A 19800-nucleotide genomic window follows, 5' to 3' on the forward strand; every position below is an offset into this window, starting at 1 on the left:
GATATAAGTGTGATGATCCATGGAATATCCTTAATAATTTTTCTGTTCATTTTGTTTAATGATATCATAGAGTCAATTGATATGAGTTGAGGAGATGATTATTCTTTTGATTTTTTTTTAGGAGTGTTGAAGCATTTGCATGTGTTTTGTATTTATAAATTATTGAGAGAGTGTTAATGCATACATTATTGCTTGTGGATATTATGCTTTGTTAAAAAGTTGTTGGAAGAGAAGTTTCTTAACATCGAGATAGTCTAAGGTTAGATAATCTTTGTCGGAAGAATTTTTAAATTGTTCTACAACATTTATTTATCCTCCTTTAGGTGTAGTCCATTATTGAGAATCACCTTTTCATCAAGGAGACAAATGTTCAAAACAATAATGTTGGGTAAATCAATTGAACCAATAGTGGAGAATGAACTCATCAATAAACAAAACAAGAATTGAACATGTAGGTCAGCATAGCCATGCCCCTTGAAACATCAAATCTTTGACAAATTTTCTAGCAGCGTTTTCTACAGTTTTTCAGTGGACAGGTTGCCCCTTCTAGATTATTACTTTTCCACACAAATGTTATGTTTGGACGGGAGGCAAAGAAAATAACGGAAAAAAGTGTATAAAAAAAATAGAAATCAAAAGAAAATATTTAAAATCAATAAATTATTTTTATGTCAACTCGAATTCATTTAATTTATTTTAACTTTTTTATTCTAAAGATTAAATTATTTAAAAACATGTAAAATTTTAACTAATTTTAATTTTGTTTTTTTATTTATAATAAAACCAAAAATGATAAAATGATTTTTGTTAGCATTTTTTTCTTTCGTACTTTTATGCAACCAAACATTACCTAAGTGAATCACGAAAAGACACAATGCCCAAATACCTAGTCCTAAAGAATTTCCATCTATACATTGATATATACAACTGTATATTATATATAATAGTCTTCCAACTTACCCTAGAGAGACAAAGCCTCAAGATTCATAGATTTCTGGTTCACTTTATTCTTTGACATCTCAGGTTGTACATTATAGGTTTATTAACAGTCTTTCAACTTGCCAGTTGCCATAGAGCAGTATAGCAGTCCAGGCCCTTTGTTACATTGGTCAAGCCCATGTTCATGCCAAAGTTTGAGCTCTCAACTGAAACCCAAAGCTGGCCCAAAAATTATTATTTTCTTTCGGCCCCCTCCCCCCCAATCCCATTCTGGCCCAAGTGAGGAAACTTGTCAAATGTCAAGTGATACCGTAAACATATAGGGTGCGTTTGATTCACAAAATAATTATCCCTGATGAAAGAGAAATAGCTATTCCTAAAGGTCAGAGATACTAGAAAGGAATATCCATTCTTATTCATCCATTTGGTTATAAGAAAGGATTAAACCATTTTTTTTTTTTTAATTTCTTAAGAAATTTATCATTTCTAGATTTCATTTCCCCCCCAAGAATAATTTTAGTTGAAGATCAATGAAATCCTCCCCCACCCCCCACCAAAAAAAAAAAAAAAAAAATCCTTTTTGGAGTCAATTTTAGTGTCAATATTGGTTTCTTTTTTTTTCTATTCTTTTGATTTTTGATTTTCTTTTATGTTTTATAATTTTATTTTAATATTATATCTGGCCCATAATGCCTAAATTCTCAAGAAAAGGCCCATAGGGTTATATAGGAGCCTAAAAGCTCCTTTATCCTACAAAGGGATGTAATAGCAGATATAGAAATACCATCCACGGAATAGCTAATCCCTTTTAGCTCTATATTTGCTCACCTCTCTGCTAGAACAAGTTTTGTTAATGGTAAAGCAATGGCAATGGGAGGCATAGGTGGAACCACCCAAGAGGGTCTGGTAATTCAATTGATTACCTCCTCCACTTAAATCACTTCCCTGTCACCCATTCTAGCTGCCATAACACCGTCGCCTTCAGTTACCTGTATTCTAGCCATTTCTGGAGGACAGCACCTTTTCAATGGTCCTTCTTCCGGCATTCGCTTGGAATACACAAGGAATTCAACCCAATACGTTTGGCTTTCCATTTGTTGGTTGAATGATTGCGGATATTTTACACTCTCAAAGGATTATTTGAATTGAAATTTTCAACACTTGTATTAAAATCTTTAAAAGTTGCTCATTCACCTCCTTGGATGTTTCCTACTGGATCTTAAGGTTGTTTTCACCATCTACTCCATGTATATCAGGATATTATTCTGTACAAGGGTTCTGCACAAGGGGGTGGAGATGTCTTCCCCAAAACAGGCCACGCTTGTATTCAAGAAGTTCCAACTCCAATTCCAGACATAATAGTAGGACAACCAGAGTGTTTTGACCTTGACCCAGAATCAATAAGAAAGTATCCGTGTTCTTCCATGCAATGATTCTCCATAGCTTGTTGCAATTACCAGAGTGAGTTCATCCCTGCTCTCTGAAACGTATGACCATAGCCACACTGAAAGGCAAAGCAAAATAAGCCATACTGCCATACAGACAAATTGCGCAGAGTCTGAACTTCTCTTCCTAAATAAAGACATTGTTCAGATTCTTTACTTTCTTATCCCCAACCCACAAGAACTCCTATGAATGAGATTGTGAATCATGCATGCATACATATCATACTGGAAAATACTGTGGACTACCTATAGGCTATAATGCATACAAGTAGAATAAGGAAGAGAAAGGGCCAGTGCAGCCAAAATACAACACACTCCCCAAGCTATGTCGCCCTGAATCTTCAAGAACCAGCATGAGAACCAAATTTATATTGAAACAAAATAAAGCCTACCAATAGGCTGTGAGACACCAAAACATATTCCCATTTGGATCCCATTATCCACACAATGCCCAAAAGACTTGGAGAAGCCTCATTTGAGTCTTTCCAAATTTACTTGTTGAGTACGTCTCGAGACAACACAAGGTGTGAGGCAAGAACATTAAGAAAAATAACATAAGCAAAATGTCTTTCAAAATTAAGCGTTATTTGAAAAGCTACCAAATCCATGAAAGTGAGAAGTGAGAACATGAAGCCATACAACCTTAGCCAGAGCAATCATGAAAGGCTAGCAGATTGCGGTGGTGGAACCACGTAATCTAGCACAATCACGCGGTCCAAAAGGTCCCTAACCTTATCCCTCTGCAACTGCACCAATTCCGGGTTTGAATCCAAGGCCTCCAATTCATTCAATCCCGGAAAGATCGCAACCGATGCAATCGAAAACCCTTTGGCCCTCGCGGGCGAGAAATTCTCACCATAAGTCATCTGATTTAACGATCCAAGACAATCCTTAATATCCCCGATCGCTCCCAAGATCTTCGCCTTCTCCTCATCTCCCAAACCCCCCTTCAACTTCATGATCGTCAGTCTCATCGCCGACCCCGGCCGCGGCACCACCGGACCGGAAAGATCATCAGCCACCCAATCGACGGCCATCAGGTCCTCCAAGATCGGCGAACCCAACTCTTTCACCACTCTCAAGTGGCTCGGATGCCCAGAGTAGCCACTTAGATCTTCCTTGGAGCTATAGCGACTGTGAAGCATGTGAGTGAACTTGAACGCTGACGATAGGTCCCGATGGATGGGCCCGGCCGAGAGGTGGAGTACCTGGTCGAGAGAGGCCAGGCCGTTGAGTCCGGACAACCAGCCGGAGACCTTCGCCGGCTCCGTCTCGTCCTTGACCTTGAAGAGGACGACGTGTTCGATTATCTGCGACGACGACGACATCCTGATACAGAAATTGGACGGTGAGGGTGGCGAGTAGCGTTTGGCGGAGAAGAAGAGAGTGGGGAGAAAAGAGTGAAAGTGTCCGTACTTTCAAACCTAACATTGCGCTTGTATCAGCAGCGTCCAGATGGATAAACCTTCACCACCCTGGCGCGTTGGAATAAAAATTCCAATTTCCAATACGTTGGACTTGTAACTTGGGCTAATCATATAAAATTTTCGGACATTTAAGAATAGTGATGGTCTTATCCACGTGACACTAACTCGAGCTTGATGTTCTATTTTTACTATATTTATATTTATATATGTACACTATCTTGTATTTATTTCTTTAAATATGTAATATGAAAAATTATCAAAAGGAAGAGGTCTAGGGGCGCAATACATGGAACTTATTTTAAAGGTCCAAAATAATGTCCAACAAATTATTTATTATCAATAGGGACACCAAAAGAAGTATATTGATGGATTAATTATTTTTATCTAAATATTGATAAAAGTATAATGATTTCAATATAGGCCAATCATTTCATGACACATGTTTATCACCCTACCACCAATGTATATTCATTCAAACACTCTTATTTCACTACCTCTTTGTCTCTACATTTTCTCTTTCTCTTTGCTGTGCTTTTGTGGAGTTGGAGTTGTCTCAAAAAATTTGATTATCAGGTGATTTCCTATGATCTCTTTCTTGTTTGATAGATTTGCCTAGATTGTGTTCTAATTGAATAAGAGCTTCAATTCTTTTTTTCTTTTTCTTTTTATTTGGGAAATGAATTAATACATTTAAGTTGAATTACTAGCTTTTTTTTTTATACATATCTTTATGGTGATTTGTGGATGTATGAACTTCAAATTGAACTCTTAATTGTGAGGAAATTCATATTGAAAGATTAAGGATTTTTTATTGATGAGATGCAATGATTTTGTGTTTGATTCGTTTGTTTTACCTTTTTTATTTTTATTTAATTGTTGTGTTAATGATTTGATATATAGGAGGAAAAAAAAGAAGGAAAGTTAATCCTCCAAAACATTAAAAATAATAATCTCAAATTGAAGTATACTTTAGTCTAGGTTTTGTAGGGAATTTTTTTTCGTCTTCCTATTTTTATTTTCTAAAAATTATTTTCTTTATTTTCTACTTTTCCCTTCCTTGAAATTTTTAGAAAAATATTCCATTCCAACTTATTTCCTCAATCCATCAACATAACAAATTGATAGAAATTTTATAAGCTAAGACAGGCTAATAAAAAATTGAGATATAAATTAAAAGACATTGACACCAAAATTTAAATATGGACAACCTCTCAAAAAATAAAAAAGCCATGGGTCTTAAGTGATCAAAACATTCACTAAGGAGAAAATTAATTGAGTACATGATTTACTTAATCAAAGTTTTTAATTCTCTTACAAACTATTTGCCTGAAATTTTCAAACTTCAACTACTCATTTTCTTCTTTTAGAGCATATCCGAAATCCATACTAAGCTTGATCTCAGTCTCTTCTCTAATTCACATAATAAGAAATTTGGGTTTTACTCAAAGTATGATAAATGTGAGAGTAAGAATGAAATACACACCAATTCAACTTATTTTGAAAGAAATTTACTTATTTTAAAAGATGATTTTTGGTCAAAATCTTCTTTCAAACCAAACATCCCCAAAATAGGTAAGAAACTTGAAGCTCAAGGAAGGCCACATATTCTTAAGCTTCAACTCCATTTGTCAGTAAAAGGATAAAAAATTAAAACTTAGTCGACTAATGTTTGATTTGATTCATAAACTAAAAAATACTTACCATCTCTTCTAGCAATCTTTAATCACAAGAAATTTGAAAATGACGATTCTCGGGAGAGGATTTGAATTAGGAGAAATGCAATGAGAATTTTGACTCGTAATTACTAACATACAAATACACTTCCAATTATGATTATGTTATAGGTTCTATGATCAATTTTTTGGTCCTTGCTTTTAGGTTTCGATCGTGTCCTTGAGTTCCATTTTTATTTCTTCAATCCATTGATTTCGGTCATAAGCATTGTGTGTCATTGTTTGTTTGAGTTGTACCCAACTTAGCCGAAGTCAGGATTCAATTTCCAGCCCATTCCCAACTGAAAAAATGACCCAAACCCAGCTATTTGCCCTATACTCGCATTAAGCAACCCAGCCCTAATTTTTATAGAACATATATATTGGTACTACATATGAGGAAGTAAGGCCTATTTGCCAACATTTTCAAACAGTTCTTTAAAAAAAAAAAAAAAATTAAGATTTTTAAGAATTTTAATCATTTTTAATAACAAAATAATATTTTAAATTCAAATATGAAAAACAGTTTCAATAGTTTGATTTTCTATAAAATTGTATTTTAAATATTGTAAACCAGGAGCTCTTGATGCAAACATCATTGTTTACTCTTCTTGTCATTTCCCTTCATCGTACGGGGCATTATCCTGTTACATTGTCCATCCCACACCTGATTAAGAATAGGGTCACGTTAAGGCAAATGCAATGTGTTCAACTTTTTGTTTTTGAGTGGGGGAATAAGGCGGATTAAATATCAGAAAATGATCCAAAGGACCAGATCAAGGCCCAATGGCTAAAAAGTTAACAGGACAAGATCCCACTAAGCCAGGAAACTTGGCACAGAAAAAGAAAAGAAAAGGAAAAAGACAATTCAAAACAACAGGCTCGTCACCAGCAACCCTCATCGTACATCAGATTGTCCCCCTTCAAGAACTGGTTGAACCCCCTTCACCCACATGCCCATCAACAGCCGTCTGGCAAAACCCTTCTCTCAAATCCATGTATCAGGGTGGGGGGGGGGGGGGGGGGAGGGAATCAAGTGACAAATTGACTCTGCCAGAATGATCCCTGCTGATAATACAACCCTTCCAACCAAATAACATTGAAGACAGCTGCTCACAACAAGCTGCCACCTCCCAAGTCACTATGACTCTGGAATCCTCTGTTGGCAGTTGATAACCCTGGGAAGATGGCAATGAAATTTCTCATAACACAAAAGGAACTAAAGTTAGAACAATTACAGGTATTTTGGTACTTAAATCAACAATCCTTGAAGCCTTAGACATTATTGTAGATTAACAGGTCATAACAGCCCAGACTATGAGAATGCCACTACAAAGGCAGGGAGCATACCATCTGAAAAATAAGGATCAATGGCCTAGAGAAAACATCAGAGTTGGATGATGAACCTTCCTTTGCCCTTAAAGTGATCAGAGCTCTTACCTTCTCCAAGGAAGGGATATTGACGACATTAGCTTTTGTCAAGTGTGAAATGATCAAATGTCAAGAGAACTGGGGGGAAGGGGGGCAGCAGTACAGATGCTTGCAACTAGGAAGACAAACCAACATATAGAGGATTTCAGCTGGAATGACACCAAAAGCAAACCACCTGAAACAATGAGGGAGCAATGCATAAGAAATACCAGCATTGATGCCATTCAGCCACAGGCTTCATAAGAGACAAATCATCAGTGTCATATCATCACATCACCTAAACTGTGTTTTCTCTACCAAAGGAGGTATAATCATTTCCACCCAATGTTGATCATACTCTTATCTCTATATTTGCTCACCTCTTTGCTAGAACAAGTTTTGTTAATGGTAAAGCAATGGCAGTGCAAAGGCATAGGTGGAACCACCCAAGGAGGGTCTGGTATCTCTAATTGGTCCCACAGATAATTCAATTGATTACCTCCTCCACTTACATCACTTCCAAATCAAGGAACCCTGTTCCCCATTGTAGTTGCCATAACACTGTCACCTTCACACCTTCAGTTACCTGTAGTCTAACCGTTTCTGGAGGACAGCACCTTTTCAATGGTCCTTCTTCTGGCATTTGCTTGGAATACACAGGGTATTCAACCCAACTTCAGTTAGGATAGATTGATATTACTATCCACACAATGTATATCAGGACATGATTCTGCATGAGGGGATGGAGATGACTTCTCCAAAACAGGCCATGCTTGTATTCAAGAACTTCGATCCCACCCTTTTTGCAGAAGGAGATTTCAGATAGTCTACCAAGGTAGGCAAGGTGGAGCAAGTAAAACTCCAGAGTGTTTTGACCCCAGAATCAGTAAGAAAGTACCTGTATTCTTCCATGCAATGATTCTCCATAGCTTGTTGCAATTACCAGAATAAGATCATCCTAGCTCTCGGAAACAGTATGACCATAGCCACACTGAAACGCAAAGCAACAAGCCATACTGCCCTACAGACAAATTGCCCAGCCTGGAGAACCAAAGCACTAGGATGAAATATACTAGATAACTGAAAAAGAAGGATTCTATCAAATCTTTATTGAGAACAGATGTCTAAACTTCTCTTCCTAAATAAAGACATTGTTCAGATTCCTTAAATGGCATTCTTTACTTTCTTATCCCCAACCAACAGGACCCCCTATGAATAAGATTGGGAATCATTCATGCATGAATATGATATTGGAAAATCCCCTGGACCTATAATCCATAAAAGTAGAATAAAGAAGAGAAAGAGCCAGTGCAGCCAAAATATAACACACTCCTCAAGCTGTGTGGCACACTACAATAAAGGCCTAAAATGCTTAGATTAATACTGGAAAGGGGAAAAGGTCCTGAAGCTTAAAGAACCAGCATGAGAATCAAATTTGTGGGGGAAAGAAAAGGTATTCTACTCAAACATTTTGCCTGAACCTATTCTCATAAGTTCCTCATTTGGATCCCATCATCTACAAAATGCCCAAAAGACTCATAAAAGCCCCATTTTGGTATTTCCAAATTTCCTTGCTCAGTATGCCGAGACAACACAAGGTGAGGCAAGAACATTAAGAAAAATAAAATAAGCATAATGTCTTTCACACTTGAAGTTGTGTGTGTTACATCATGATCCAAAATCAAGCGTTATTTGAAAAGCTACCAAATCCATGTAAGTGAGAAGTGAGAACATGAAGCCATACAACCTTAGCTAGAGTGATCATCAAAGGCTAGCAGATTGCGGTGGTGGAACCACGTAATCCAGCACAATCACGCGGTCCAAAAGGTCCCTAACCTTATCCTTTTGCAACTGCACCACTTCCGGATTTGAATCCAAGGCCTCTAATTCATTCAATCCCGGAAAGATCGCGATCGACGCAATCGAAAACCCTTTGGCCCTCGCGGGCGAGAAATTCTCACCATAAGTCATCTGATCCAACGATCCAAGACAATCCTTAATCTCCCCGACCGCTCCCAAGACCTTCTCCTTCTCCTCATCTCCCAAACCCTCATTCAACCTCATGAACGTCAATCTCATCGCCGACCCAGGCCGCGGCACCACCGGACCGGAAATATTGTCAGCCACCCAATCGACGGCCATCACGTCCTCGCAGATAGGCAAAACCAACTCTTTCACCACGCTCATGTGGCTTGGATGCCCAGAGTAGACGCTCAGATCTTCTTTGGAGCTGTAGCGACTGTGAAGCATGTGAGTGAACTTGAACATCGACGATCGGTTGCGATGGATGGGCCCGGCCGAGAGGTGGAGTACCTGGTCGAGAGAGGTCAGGCCGTTAAGTCCGGACATCATGCCGGCGACCTTCGCCGGCTCCGTCTCGTCCTTGACCTTGAAGAGGACGACGTGTTCGATGATCTGCGACGATGCTGACGACGACGACATCCTGATACAGAAATTGGACGGTGAGGATAGCGAGTAGGGCTTGAGATGAGGCTTGGGGGAAGAAGAGAGTGGAGAGAAGAAGAGTGTCCGTACTTTCAAACCTAACATTGCGCTTGTATCAGCAGCTTCTAGATGGATGATAAGCGTTTGATGCTGATTGGAGTTTTGCTATAATGCTATGTGCTCTCAGATATATGCCTCTCACGCGCCTCTCTGGCGCGTCAGCATAAAAATTCCAAATTCCAATACGTTGTACTTGAACTAAAAATATAAAATTTTCGGACATTTGAATTTTCCACGTGACACTAATTTGAAATTAATGTTCTATTTTAATTTTTTTTTCTATTTTTAAAAATAAAAATAATATATATATATATATATATATATTAAATTTTATAAGTAGAGAAAATGTTTTTTTATTTTGTAATTTTTATTGATTTTTTATTTTTATTTTTATTTTTTATGCTTATAGGTTCATTGATGTCATTAGTTCATGTTCATTGGTTTTAAGTAAAAATTTCTTAATTTTTTAAAATTTATTTTAATAAATATGGAAATTGAAATTAAAATATCTAATTTTAAAATGATTTTCAAATTTTAATTTTTAAAACAATAGGTCTAATAAATGTGCTTAGATTTTGTTGTATTATTATAATTTTGAATGGATCCATTGCGTATTTGATTAATTTATTTTTATTTAGTAATAAGCTTAAGAAGATTGGTCACTTGCCATAAAATACAGAGATGATAATAGGTTGACTTTTTTTTGGATACCTTCTCTCTCGTTTTGATATACAATTAATAAAAAAACCTATTTTTGTTTATTTTTCTCATTTTTTTAAACACATATTATAAAAAATATTTCTCAATAAAAATTTATTAAATAAATTATATTTATTTTTAGTATAATTTAAATTTACAATCTTAAAAATGATGAAAATTTTGAAAATAAGAATAATAATAACCAATTCTCATACTTGTCTATCCTATTAATTTTTATTATATTTTAGGTAAGGATAAAAAATGTTTTTAGTGATATTAATAGATGTTATTTGAACAACCACTTTTCTAATCATGTTAGCATTTTGTATAGAGCTTATCATGTCAATAGTAGCGTCGCTACCTAAAGAACCGACTTAAAAGTATTTATATGGACAACTTCTCGCTGGATTTGAAATCTTTTTTAATTATATATATATGATGGCAAAGAGATGAGATGATTTGACAAGGGAGTGAATTGAAATCCAAGAAGTGTAATTTAGCTCAAATTACCACTTGAATTCTTAAATAAATAAAAAAAGAATGCATCACTTTCCACAAAGAAGTTGTTTTGCTTTGAGCTCCCTTTTACTATTGAATGCGTGGTGTCAATTAGTGGAAATAGTAATAGCACGAGTTCACATAAAAGAAGGGAATTCTATTTGATCTATGTCCTACCCAAAATGGAAGAGATATTGACTTCCTTGGTAATGAAAAAGTACATGCTAAAAGAACGATTTTCAAATTCAAGGAAAACACGAAAAACCCTACAAAGTAAGCCCTCACACTTTTCAATGTGGAAGATGCATCCCCCTCGAGCTTGATTAATAATTCACTTGAAAAACCACAAAAAGAGGAACATACTTTAGAATACTTAGGGTGGAGGGAAATGATGTTAAATAAATTAGAAGAAAGCAAAGAATCAAACAAAGAATTTATGAATGTTACAAAGCAAACTAAAATCAATAGAGGTGCATCTAGTCAAGTACCCACATTCTGATTCCTAATCATGGATGAGCCTCTTTTACAGGTGCAAAAAACTCTTGTATCTTATTTCATGAATGGGCAATATGAGAGGCCTTAAAAGTGATTCCAAAAGTAATTCACTTATCAATTTCCTATTAAAGAGTTCTAATATGATTGCTTTGTGGTCCCCATGGAGAAGCCTTTTGGAAAGATGAGATTGAGGCAATGATACAAGTTATAATAGGGTAGACCAATACAAGAGGAAACTCGTATTCAAGGATTTTTGCCAACATCCAAACGTACTTCTATAAGAAGGGTTCAAGATAACAAAGTTTAGTAAATAAAATAGGGTTGACGACCCATATCATACTTCTTGTCCTTTTATGGGGATTGCCCACGGTCTTAATTCCCAATCTAGGTTATCGATCCACCTTCACTAAAAGTTATTAGAAGTGGAAGCACTAAAGTGAAACTCATTTCTTCTCCTTGATGCTCTATGTTAGAAACCAATTGCATTTTGAAAAAAGATCTTCATATCGTATTTGTCTAGAAGAACAATGAAAATTGTATTTAAATATGAATGTATCACTAGAGAAGCCAAAGGGATAATAAGTCGAGTTTTACTCCAATTACTTGAAATGCATTTGGATAGCATTTTTTTTTATTGGGTATGGCTTCGACTTTTCTTGGAGACCGCCAATTAGCTAATGATAGACATATATTAGTTAATATTCGTATAAAAGATATGCTAAACTATTGCCACAAACCCTTGATTTGACATTTTATTTCAAAATTACCATGTGTAAATGCTTCTAGCATCTATCTCATTTTTAACCCTAAGTTTCTTCTTTTTTTTCCTTCCCAACAATAGCCTTCTTACACCCAAATTCTATTTTTTCTTCCCCTCTTTTCTCCATGCCATGGCCATCTCATGCCTCTTCCTATATCCTTTTAACCCCCACCACAAGGATTTTTCCTCTGTTTATGTTTTTTGAGACACAGTTTTCCATCTCTACATTTGATCAAACACCAGATATTGTTGAATTTAAACACTACCTGATTCACGTATTCGTAAGTAGTGATTGCACTACTGAATGTCAAAAATTTTCTCACGACCATCTCTATGCAAGCATTTTCACATTCATTAACATTGAATATCCGTTCTTATACCAGCACAAGTCCTGTATATGTGAACATATACATGTTTTCCTCCCTTCATTAATTTCTGTGACTTCTAATTAGGATGAGATCACTGATTCTGCGTTTAATTTATTGGCAGGAATGATGATAATACTGTGCTTCAAATCCAAAAATACCTGAATGAAAAGCTTCAACTCAATGATGAATACAAGGAATCTGAGGTAATGTTTCAAACTGATGGTTGAGTATTGATTTAGGTGGAAAGAGTCGAACACTTGTTGTGGGTGTAAACACACATGCACTTCCATGCATTTTTAAGCAGTAATTACTGAATTATCAGTGATCATCAGGTATATTCCAAGCTGATCAGCACAAATTTTGCTAGAATCTTAAGAGCCATGGAAGAAAAAAATGTGGAGGCTGAATCAGTAGTTTACAGTAATTACAATTGAACCAACTCATGTTAAGGATGGGAAAGAAAAAGAAGCTGCCAAGAACTTTGTCATGGATTTGAAGATTGATGGTGGAGGGTTGCATTTGTAGTTTCTCCAAGAACAAGTGCAACATATTAATCCATCTGGATTTTCAATTTTGTCTCCATCAAGATGATCACTAGTTACATCAGATATCAGTACTTATAATAGTTAATGGCATGATAGTTTTATTTTCATCTTAATTTGGAATGTTTAAGAATCCAAGAATGCTTCTAGCTTAAGGATTTTAGGTTCACTGATCAGACTTGATCCCCTTAATACATTTCATTATTCAATCAATTATGGAAATCGACCATTTGACAGATTATGCAGAAGTTCCTTCCTGCAACTGCTTCACCTTCACGATGTAGTCACTCATTGCTTCTTCTTTTGTCTTCCCTAAATAACATACACAGAGTAGCTTTTTTCTATCAACGAACACCAAAAGTTCAAATTCAATGTTACTTTTGGGAAAGGAGTTTGATTTTCTACCTTCAACTGCCTTCCAGGCATCCCATTTCGCCCGCTCTTTTGGGCTGAAGATTCCTGGTCGATCTGCAACAACATGCTTGTGAGAACAATATTACAGTAGGTCGATGGATAACGAAATTAAGAGCAAAGGGTGGAAAGAAAATTACACACTTGTGTCAACAGTTCCAACTGTTGCTTGCTTATAAAGCCCGTAAAGGACTAGTTTATCTGCATCCATTGTTGTTGGAGGCAACGACTTGGCCTTCTCAGAAAATTCTTTGAACTCCTCCTGCCATGCATAGAATTATATGCCAGTGTAAATGGATAGAGCCAGTACCGCCATGAAAACAAGAAGCCTTCACTCCAGGCCTCAGATGAAGTACTGGATTGGAAGGGCTGATAACATGTATCTTTGTGGACAAAGCCACATAGTAGAATTTCCCTCAAAAACAGAAAATTACTTCCAAGAGCAAACTCTACATAAGTTGGAATCCCATAAATTGCTCATCCTTGGGGGCCAAATTAATGGCATAACCCATTGATAACATCCAAACTAAGATACATTAATCTTTGGAGAAACCGGCTTAATCTTTCTTATTAATACCTAATGGAAACCTAGCTGAATCATCAAATCTTTATGACTGATTCTCCATTTGCCTAACTTAATATATATTCATGTTAAGTTTCTCCACATTCAACCTTGCATCTGAAGCTCCCTTTTCTTCCCAACTTCTTTTGCTGGACAAGGGTCTCAGTGGAAAAGTAAGTTGACATTGTAAATTGGAATGAAACACCACCCAGAGGCCACAGCTTTAAATTAAATTCAAGATGAAGGAAAATCCAATTCAAAATTGAATATGCCCCAAATCCCCAAATATATATATATGAAAAATAATATGCATATATAGCATCACTCAAAGCAAAGTGCCTAGAAGGCTAGAACAAAAACTCAGATGACATTGCCCACAAGGGCCACAACTAGGAAAAAGCTACAGTTGAAGTTTCTCCTCCAAAGAGAGGATTTAATTCCCCATATGAAGCAAACATGAATTTAATTCCCCATATTAAGTATGTATAAACCTTAAAGCCACAGAAACATGAAGAGAGATATAGAGAGAACCTGTAAAGCCATGCGGTTGCTTCTTGGTGGAGAGACTATGAGATTGCTTCTTGGTATCCTTCTTTGTTATGTGGTCAGTGGACCTGGCCTGGATGGGATTCTCGAGGTTTGTTTTTCTTGTGTGATGGTGGTGGATTAACCAAGGTAGAAATACAGGTGAATTACTTTTCCAATTTTAATTATCGTGAATAAAAATGTAGATTAAAAATGATTAAATATAAGTTAATATGATTCTTAAGTTCTTTGATAAATCCATTAATTAATAATTTAATATAATTTAAATCATGAAATAGATTAAATATATTTAATAAAATAATTTAATATCATAACTAAAATTAAAAATACTTTAAATATTAAGTTAAAATTAGTAATTTATTTTGAATTTCAATTTTTTTTATCTTATTAGCCTATATCTAGTAAGGGTCTCTTTAATTTACATCTATGACCCTACAATGACTACTTATCTTATTTGACAAATAAATTAATTACTTATTAATAAACGTAAATATTAATTAAATTTAATGAGGGTAAATATATTAATTTAAAAAAATTAGTTACTTTTATCAAAAAGCATTAATACTTAAAAAATAAAATCTAAGGCAATAATTAAAAAATATAAATTATTAAATAATAGATATTAAGTTTTATTAAACATCGCCAATTACTTGATATGAAGAGATCATATTGTCTCAACATAATCTCAAACCTTGATAGTTAATGTTATCTAATTAATGATACGTGATTAAAAATTGTGGTTATTACAACATAATTTAAATCAAAAGAGAGACCAAAGATGAGATGGTAACCCTAACAATGATTTGAAAAAAATAATAATTTCATTACATCAAAGTGCATAATTATTCTGGATATTTTACTTGTAGCAATTGCCTAGAATCCTAGAAACATATAGAGATTTGTTTTTTTCTTTTTCTTTTTCTTTTTCTTTTGTCTTAATCAAGTTAGGGTGGACTTTCTTATCAATGGTTTTTGTTACAATCTTCTATGGGAAGTATATGCAATTCTACATGTGAGGTCATGGACTTGAGACAAAATAGCATAGATATTACCGGTATTCTATCATGAAACCATGTTGATAATATCACTTCTCTTGTCTCATATTTTCTTGTCTATAGTCTCCAATTGTAAATGTTAGGAGGAAGGTCATGGTAGGTAGAAGTTATCTCATTTTCTATACTTTAAAATAATTTTTTAAGATCGAATGACAAGTGATATATTTAAATTAAAAGAATAAGTTGTTTAAATTATAAAGTACATGACCAATTACGTTAGAGAGTAACTTTTTTACATTAAAAAACTAAGTCGATTTAGTTATATAAATAAATAATATTTGAATATAATATGATTACATTCTAAATTATTATATATGACCGTTACGGATTTAACGATGAATATATGATTATAATAAGAAATCATCTTGACCTTAAAAAACCCCTAAAATGAAAAATAAAAATTACATCATAATACCCCAAATCATTTATCAAGAGATATAACACCCAAAAATCCTTAATTTTATTGAAAACTATAAAAGATATAGACATATGATCCAAAAGGAGCTGGAGCTGGACCCACCCCATAGATATTTTTCTTACATACAATTCATGACAGCCATCTTTAGTTTATAAGGTCATTGTCAATTCTGCCAAAATTTAGGACACTTTAATATATGTCCAAAAGGGTATATTTATTATCAACATCACATTGTGAACTCATTCAATTTCATTAATTTTAACACGTAGGGACATGTACTTATGAGGACAAATTTCATTGACATTAATGTCTTACAATAATGGTAATAATAATATCACACCTCTTGTCTCTTGTATTTCTCTTTTCTTTCTTACAACTCCAAATAAAAATAAAATAAATAAATAAATAAAAATAAAACTTAAATTTTGTTTCGAAATTCACAAAAGAAAAGAGAAATTATTATTCCAATTGAATTCCAATTCTATCCCTTTGATAATCATATTGAATAGAATAATAATGAATCTTTTTATTATTTATTTTATTTGCTTCTTTATTTTAATGGTAAAAGATAAAGTCGTTTTGTTGTTAAGTGAGTAAATGCATTTTACTATAAGAAATTGCATATTATAATCATTAAAATTGTCGGGAATTAATAACAGGGATTAACAGTATAATTATATAATTATGATAATGCGTATGATGCACGAAATGCTAATCTAATTTTCTCTTTATTTTTTGTCAAAATGATAAGGTGTAAATGGACTAACTACTTGACTAAAACGCCCTAGGATTAATGTCAATCATAGTTGGTTGAATGTGGATATCAATCTTCCTGTTTTAGGTCTTTGGGTTATCAAGTCTTAGGGTTAGAAAATGACATCTTGATGAGAAATGTATGAAGGTTGAATGGATGGACTTATTGATTACTTTGGAAGGTTATGTAGACTTTGACGTGGAAATTGGTAAACAAGTTTTGATGGCCCTTTAGAAATATAAGAAAGGAAATATCTACTTGGCTAGGCTGTGATGCACTTCTGGTTTTCACTTTTTGCCCTTTTTTTTAAGTCATGTTTTACATTTTTTTTTTTTTTTACTTTTTTATTTTGGATTTTTAGAATAAAATTAAAAAAATGATAATATCAAAGAAAAAAATATTCCCAATTTTTTAAACCAGTCCTTGCATCTTATTTATCTTTTTAAAAATAAATTAATTAAGACATCTTTCTCATAAAAACCGAAGATTTAATGAAAAATTACAAAAAAAAAAAAAATCTATCATAAAATTTTGGTTTCATATTTTGTTGTATTCATGATAATGTATATAAATGACTTTGGCTTCAAGTCTTAATTGATTTCCCATTTCTATATCACTCAAATCCCTACATAAAATTAGAAACATGAAATTAAATTGTGGCACTTTTCAAATCAATTTTTTTTTCCATGTAATTCTTCTTCACATGCTTTTGCTTTTTATAGAAATAACACTTTGATTTTTATTTTTTCTTTCTACTACGTCTTCAAGTTTATTACCCTTCTTTATTGATCATATCCTTTTATAAGACCAACTTCTACTTTATGACAACATATGAAGATGAATGATAAGAAAATATTCGGAAAAACTCATTTTCAAAGCATTAAGTTAATGGTTATATTATTCATTTTCATTATATGTTTCCTAATACTACTTACTCCTATTAGACCAAGGTTTAATTAATCTCATATTTTGATGATAATAAAGTAAGGTTTAAATCCAATAGTCATATTTAAGTGTAATAAGTAAAAATATCTCCTTCAAACCATCAAGAAAAGACATACATATAGAGCAAAAAAGGAATTAAAAAAGAATTAAAAAATGGTTTATCAAGTTTATCATTAGGATATTTACATGAGATGATTGGTGCATTAAGTTATGATTGCATATTTTTGTTAAAACATTTAGCTGTAAGTTTTTAATTGGTTTTATATTTTTTTTATATTTTTATAATTCGAATGAAAATCTTTTTGAGGATGAAAAGATCTACTTAGGAGACTACCTTAGACCTCAACTTTTTATTGAAAACCTTCTAGGATTTCTTAAAATCATTATCGATTTCACCGAAATGCTTTAGACTTCAAAATTCTTAAAATTTCAATTAAAACTTTTTTAAAAGATGGTCTATATCCGTATGAGTTAGTTAAAAAATGTCTTAACCCCAAGACATGCATAAACTTTCAAAAACATTATTTTAGAACTCATGTGAAGGACTAAATGATCATCCAATTATCATGTGAATATGAATGACCAAATTGTCATCTCATGCAAATGATCAAGTGATCATTAAGTTATTATACAGACATCCAAGTGATCATCCACTTACTCTGATTAGGGATAAAATGACTATTTGAAGCAAAGTAGACATTTATCCATACGACCACTCACCTTGAGAAGTGATTTTTAGCTACTAGAATTCATGCAAACATCCACTTGGACAACCATTTAGTAACGTGGATAACCACTTGAATATCTAAATCTATCTTTTGGTCTCCACTAACTTTTTGCACCTCATTAAATGATTCAATTACTAATATGTGAATCACCATATAGTTGTTTCTAATAGCTAGTTTGACATTTTAACTCTTATATAAAAGTTTTGTACTTCACTTTTTCAATCATTTATTAAGTCTTAGGAAAAAAATTATTGCATTGAGTTTTAACTTGCATTTTATTCTTGAGCAAAAATGTGTAAATTAGTCATTTGTATTAAAAAAATTCATTTCTCGTAAAACTTATAAGAGAAGCTCAAATGTGGAGTATTACTTGAGGGAAAAATCAGAATATAAGATATCACTTAAGATTTGCCAAGTATGGAGTATCAATTTGAGAGTTCAAGGGTAAAACATCTCTTTGAGGAAAATTGTTAAGTGTTTGTCTGAGCCAATTAATTTTTTTTTTTTTTTAAAAAAAAAAAGACTTAAAGGCTTATATTGGAAGTTTTGTTAGTGAAACTCTCACTCGATTGGAACTTGAAAAAAATGGTTATTATGTCAATTTGTATACCACTATAAAAATCTTAAGATTACATTCTTTGTATAAATTTTCTATTTACTTTATGCAATTTTTTCTATATGTTATATTATTACTTATTTACCTCATTCATCTAGGTTCAATTGTTTAAATATGTAAAACAAGACTAACACTCAATTCACTTCTCCGCTTTCCCAATTCTTGGATGTTTACCTCATATTAGTATACCTAAAGTCATACTTTATAGCATTTATTTCTAACAACTCCATTCTACTTTATAGTAGTCATTTAAACATCAACTTATCTAGCAATGCATTGTGAGATACTAGAAAAGGTAAGGAGTTATTAAGCTTTGGTGGAAGCAGAGATTGTGTCTCTAATATTTGTTGCAATCTTATATTTCATAATCATGAAACTTATTTGATTAGAATGTCCTTATTTTTCATAAAGTGTTTTTGCATCATATATGATAGTACGTTTAGGAATGATTTTATAAAGCGTTTCTAACATTTTTAATACTTGAATAATAAAAATTTTCAAACATTAAAAGTATTAAAAACATTTCTTAGAATCACTACCAAACAGGTTCTAAGAGTACATTTACTAGTAATTCTAGAAAGTGTTTCTATCATTTTTAATACTTCAAAAATTTTATTTTTTAAGTATTAAAAATATTAAAAATATTTTCTAAAATAATCGTCAGACATACTCTAAGATTGTTACTCAACTTGAAGAGCCAAATTTGAGTTGAAGCCGATAAAAAAAATAAAAATTGAAACCATTCAATTTTGGTACACCATATAAGTGCCAACAATCAGGTTGTTTTGATTTTGACAAGGCAAACTTAATATAATTATTAAGATAATTTCTAATTTCATTGTTTAGTATCATGTTTAGAAATCAATACATTTATGAAACTAAAATTGGAGTCACCTTTTTTTTCTTTTTTCTTTTTTCAAAAAACATGGAGTATCATGTTATGATTCTCATGTAAAGTTGTTATG

The 19800-nt window shown here is 33.3% G+C and overlaps 3 protein-coding genes across 3 annotated transcripts; all 3 read right to left on the reverse strand.

The window, feature by feature from the left end:
- Positions 1–2740: 2740 nt before the first annotated feature.
- LOC100259336 (stress-response A/B barrel domain-containing protein UP3) lies at positions 2741–3906 on the reverse strand. Its single transcript, XM_002279692.5, has one exon. The coding sequence runs from the start codon at positions 3710–3712 to the stop codon at positions 3041–3043; it is 672 nt and encodes a 223-aa protein (XP_002279728.1). The 5' UTR covers positions 3713–3906; the 3' UTR covers positions 2741–3040.
- A 4563-nt stretch (positions 3907–8469) lies between these two features.
- Positions 8470–9650, reverse strand: LOC100249118 (stress-response A/B barrel domain-containing protein UP3). The gene has a single exon (XM_002279812.5). It carries the CDS (start codon positions 9481–9483, stop codon positions 8698–8700), a length of 786 nt encoding a protein of 261 aa, XP_002279848.1. The 5' UTR covers positions 9484–9650; the 3' UTR covers positions 8470–8697.
- Positions 9651–12868: 3218 nt separating this feature from the next.
- On the reverse strand, positions 12869–14448 carry LOC100245792 (acyl-CoA-binding protein). Its single transcript, XM_010658181.3, has 4 exons — positions 14305–14448; positions 13356–13473; positions 13206–13268; positions 12869–13112 (listed from the first exon to the last, which is right to left on the reverse strand). Exons 1-4 carry the CDS (start codon positions 14314–14316, stop codon positions 13039–13041), a joined length of 267 nt encoding a protein of 88 aa, XP_010656483.2. The 5' UTR covers positions 14317–14448; the 3' UTR covers positions 12869–13038.
- Between the last annotated feature and the right edge of the window lie 5352 nt (positions 14449–19800).

This window comes from Vitis vinifera, chromosome 11 (genome assembly GCF_030704535.1).
Source record: "Vitis vinifera cultivar Pinot Noir 40024 chromosome 11, ASM3070453v1".
NCBI classification, from domain to species: domain Eukaryota; kingdom Viridiplantae; phylum Streptophyta; class Magnoliopsida; order Vitales; family Vitaceae; genus Vitis; species Vitis vinifera.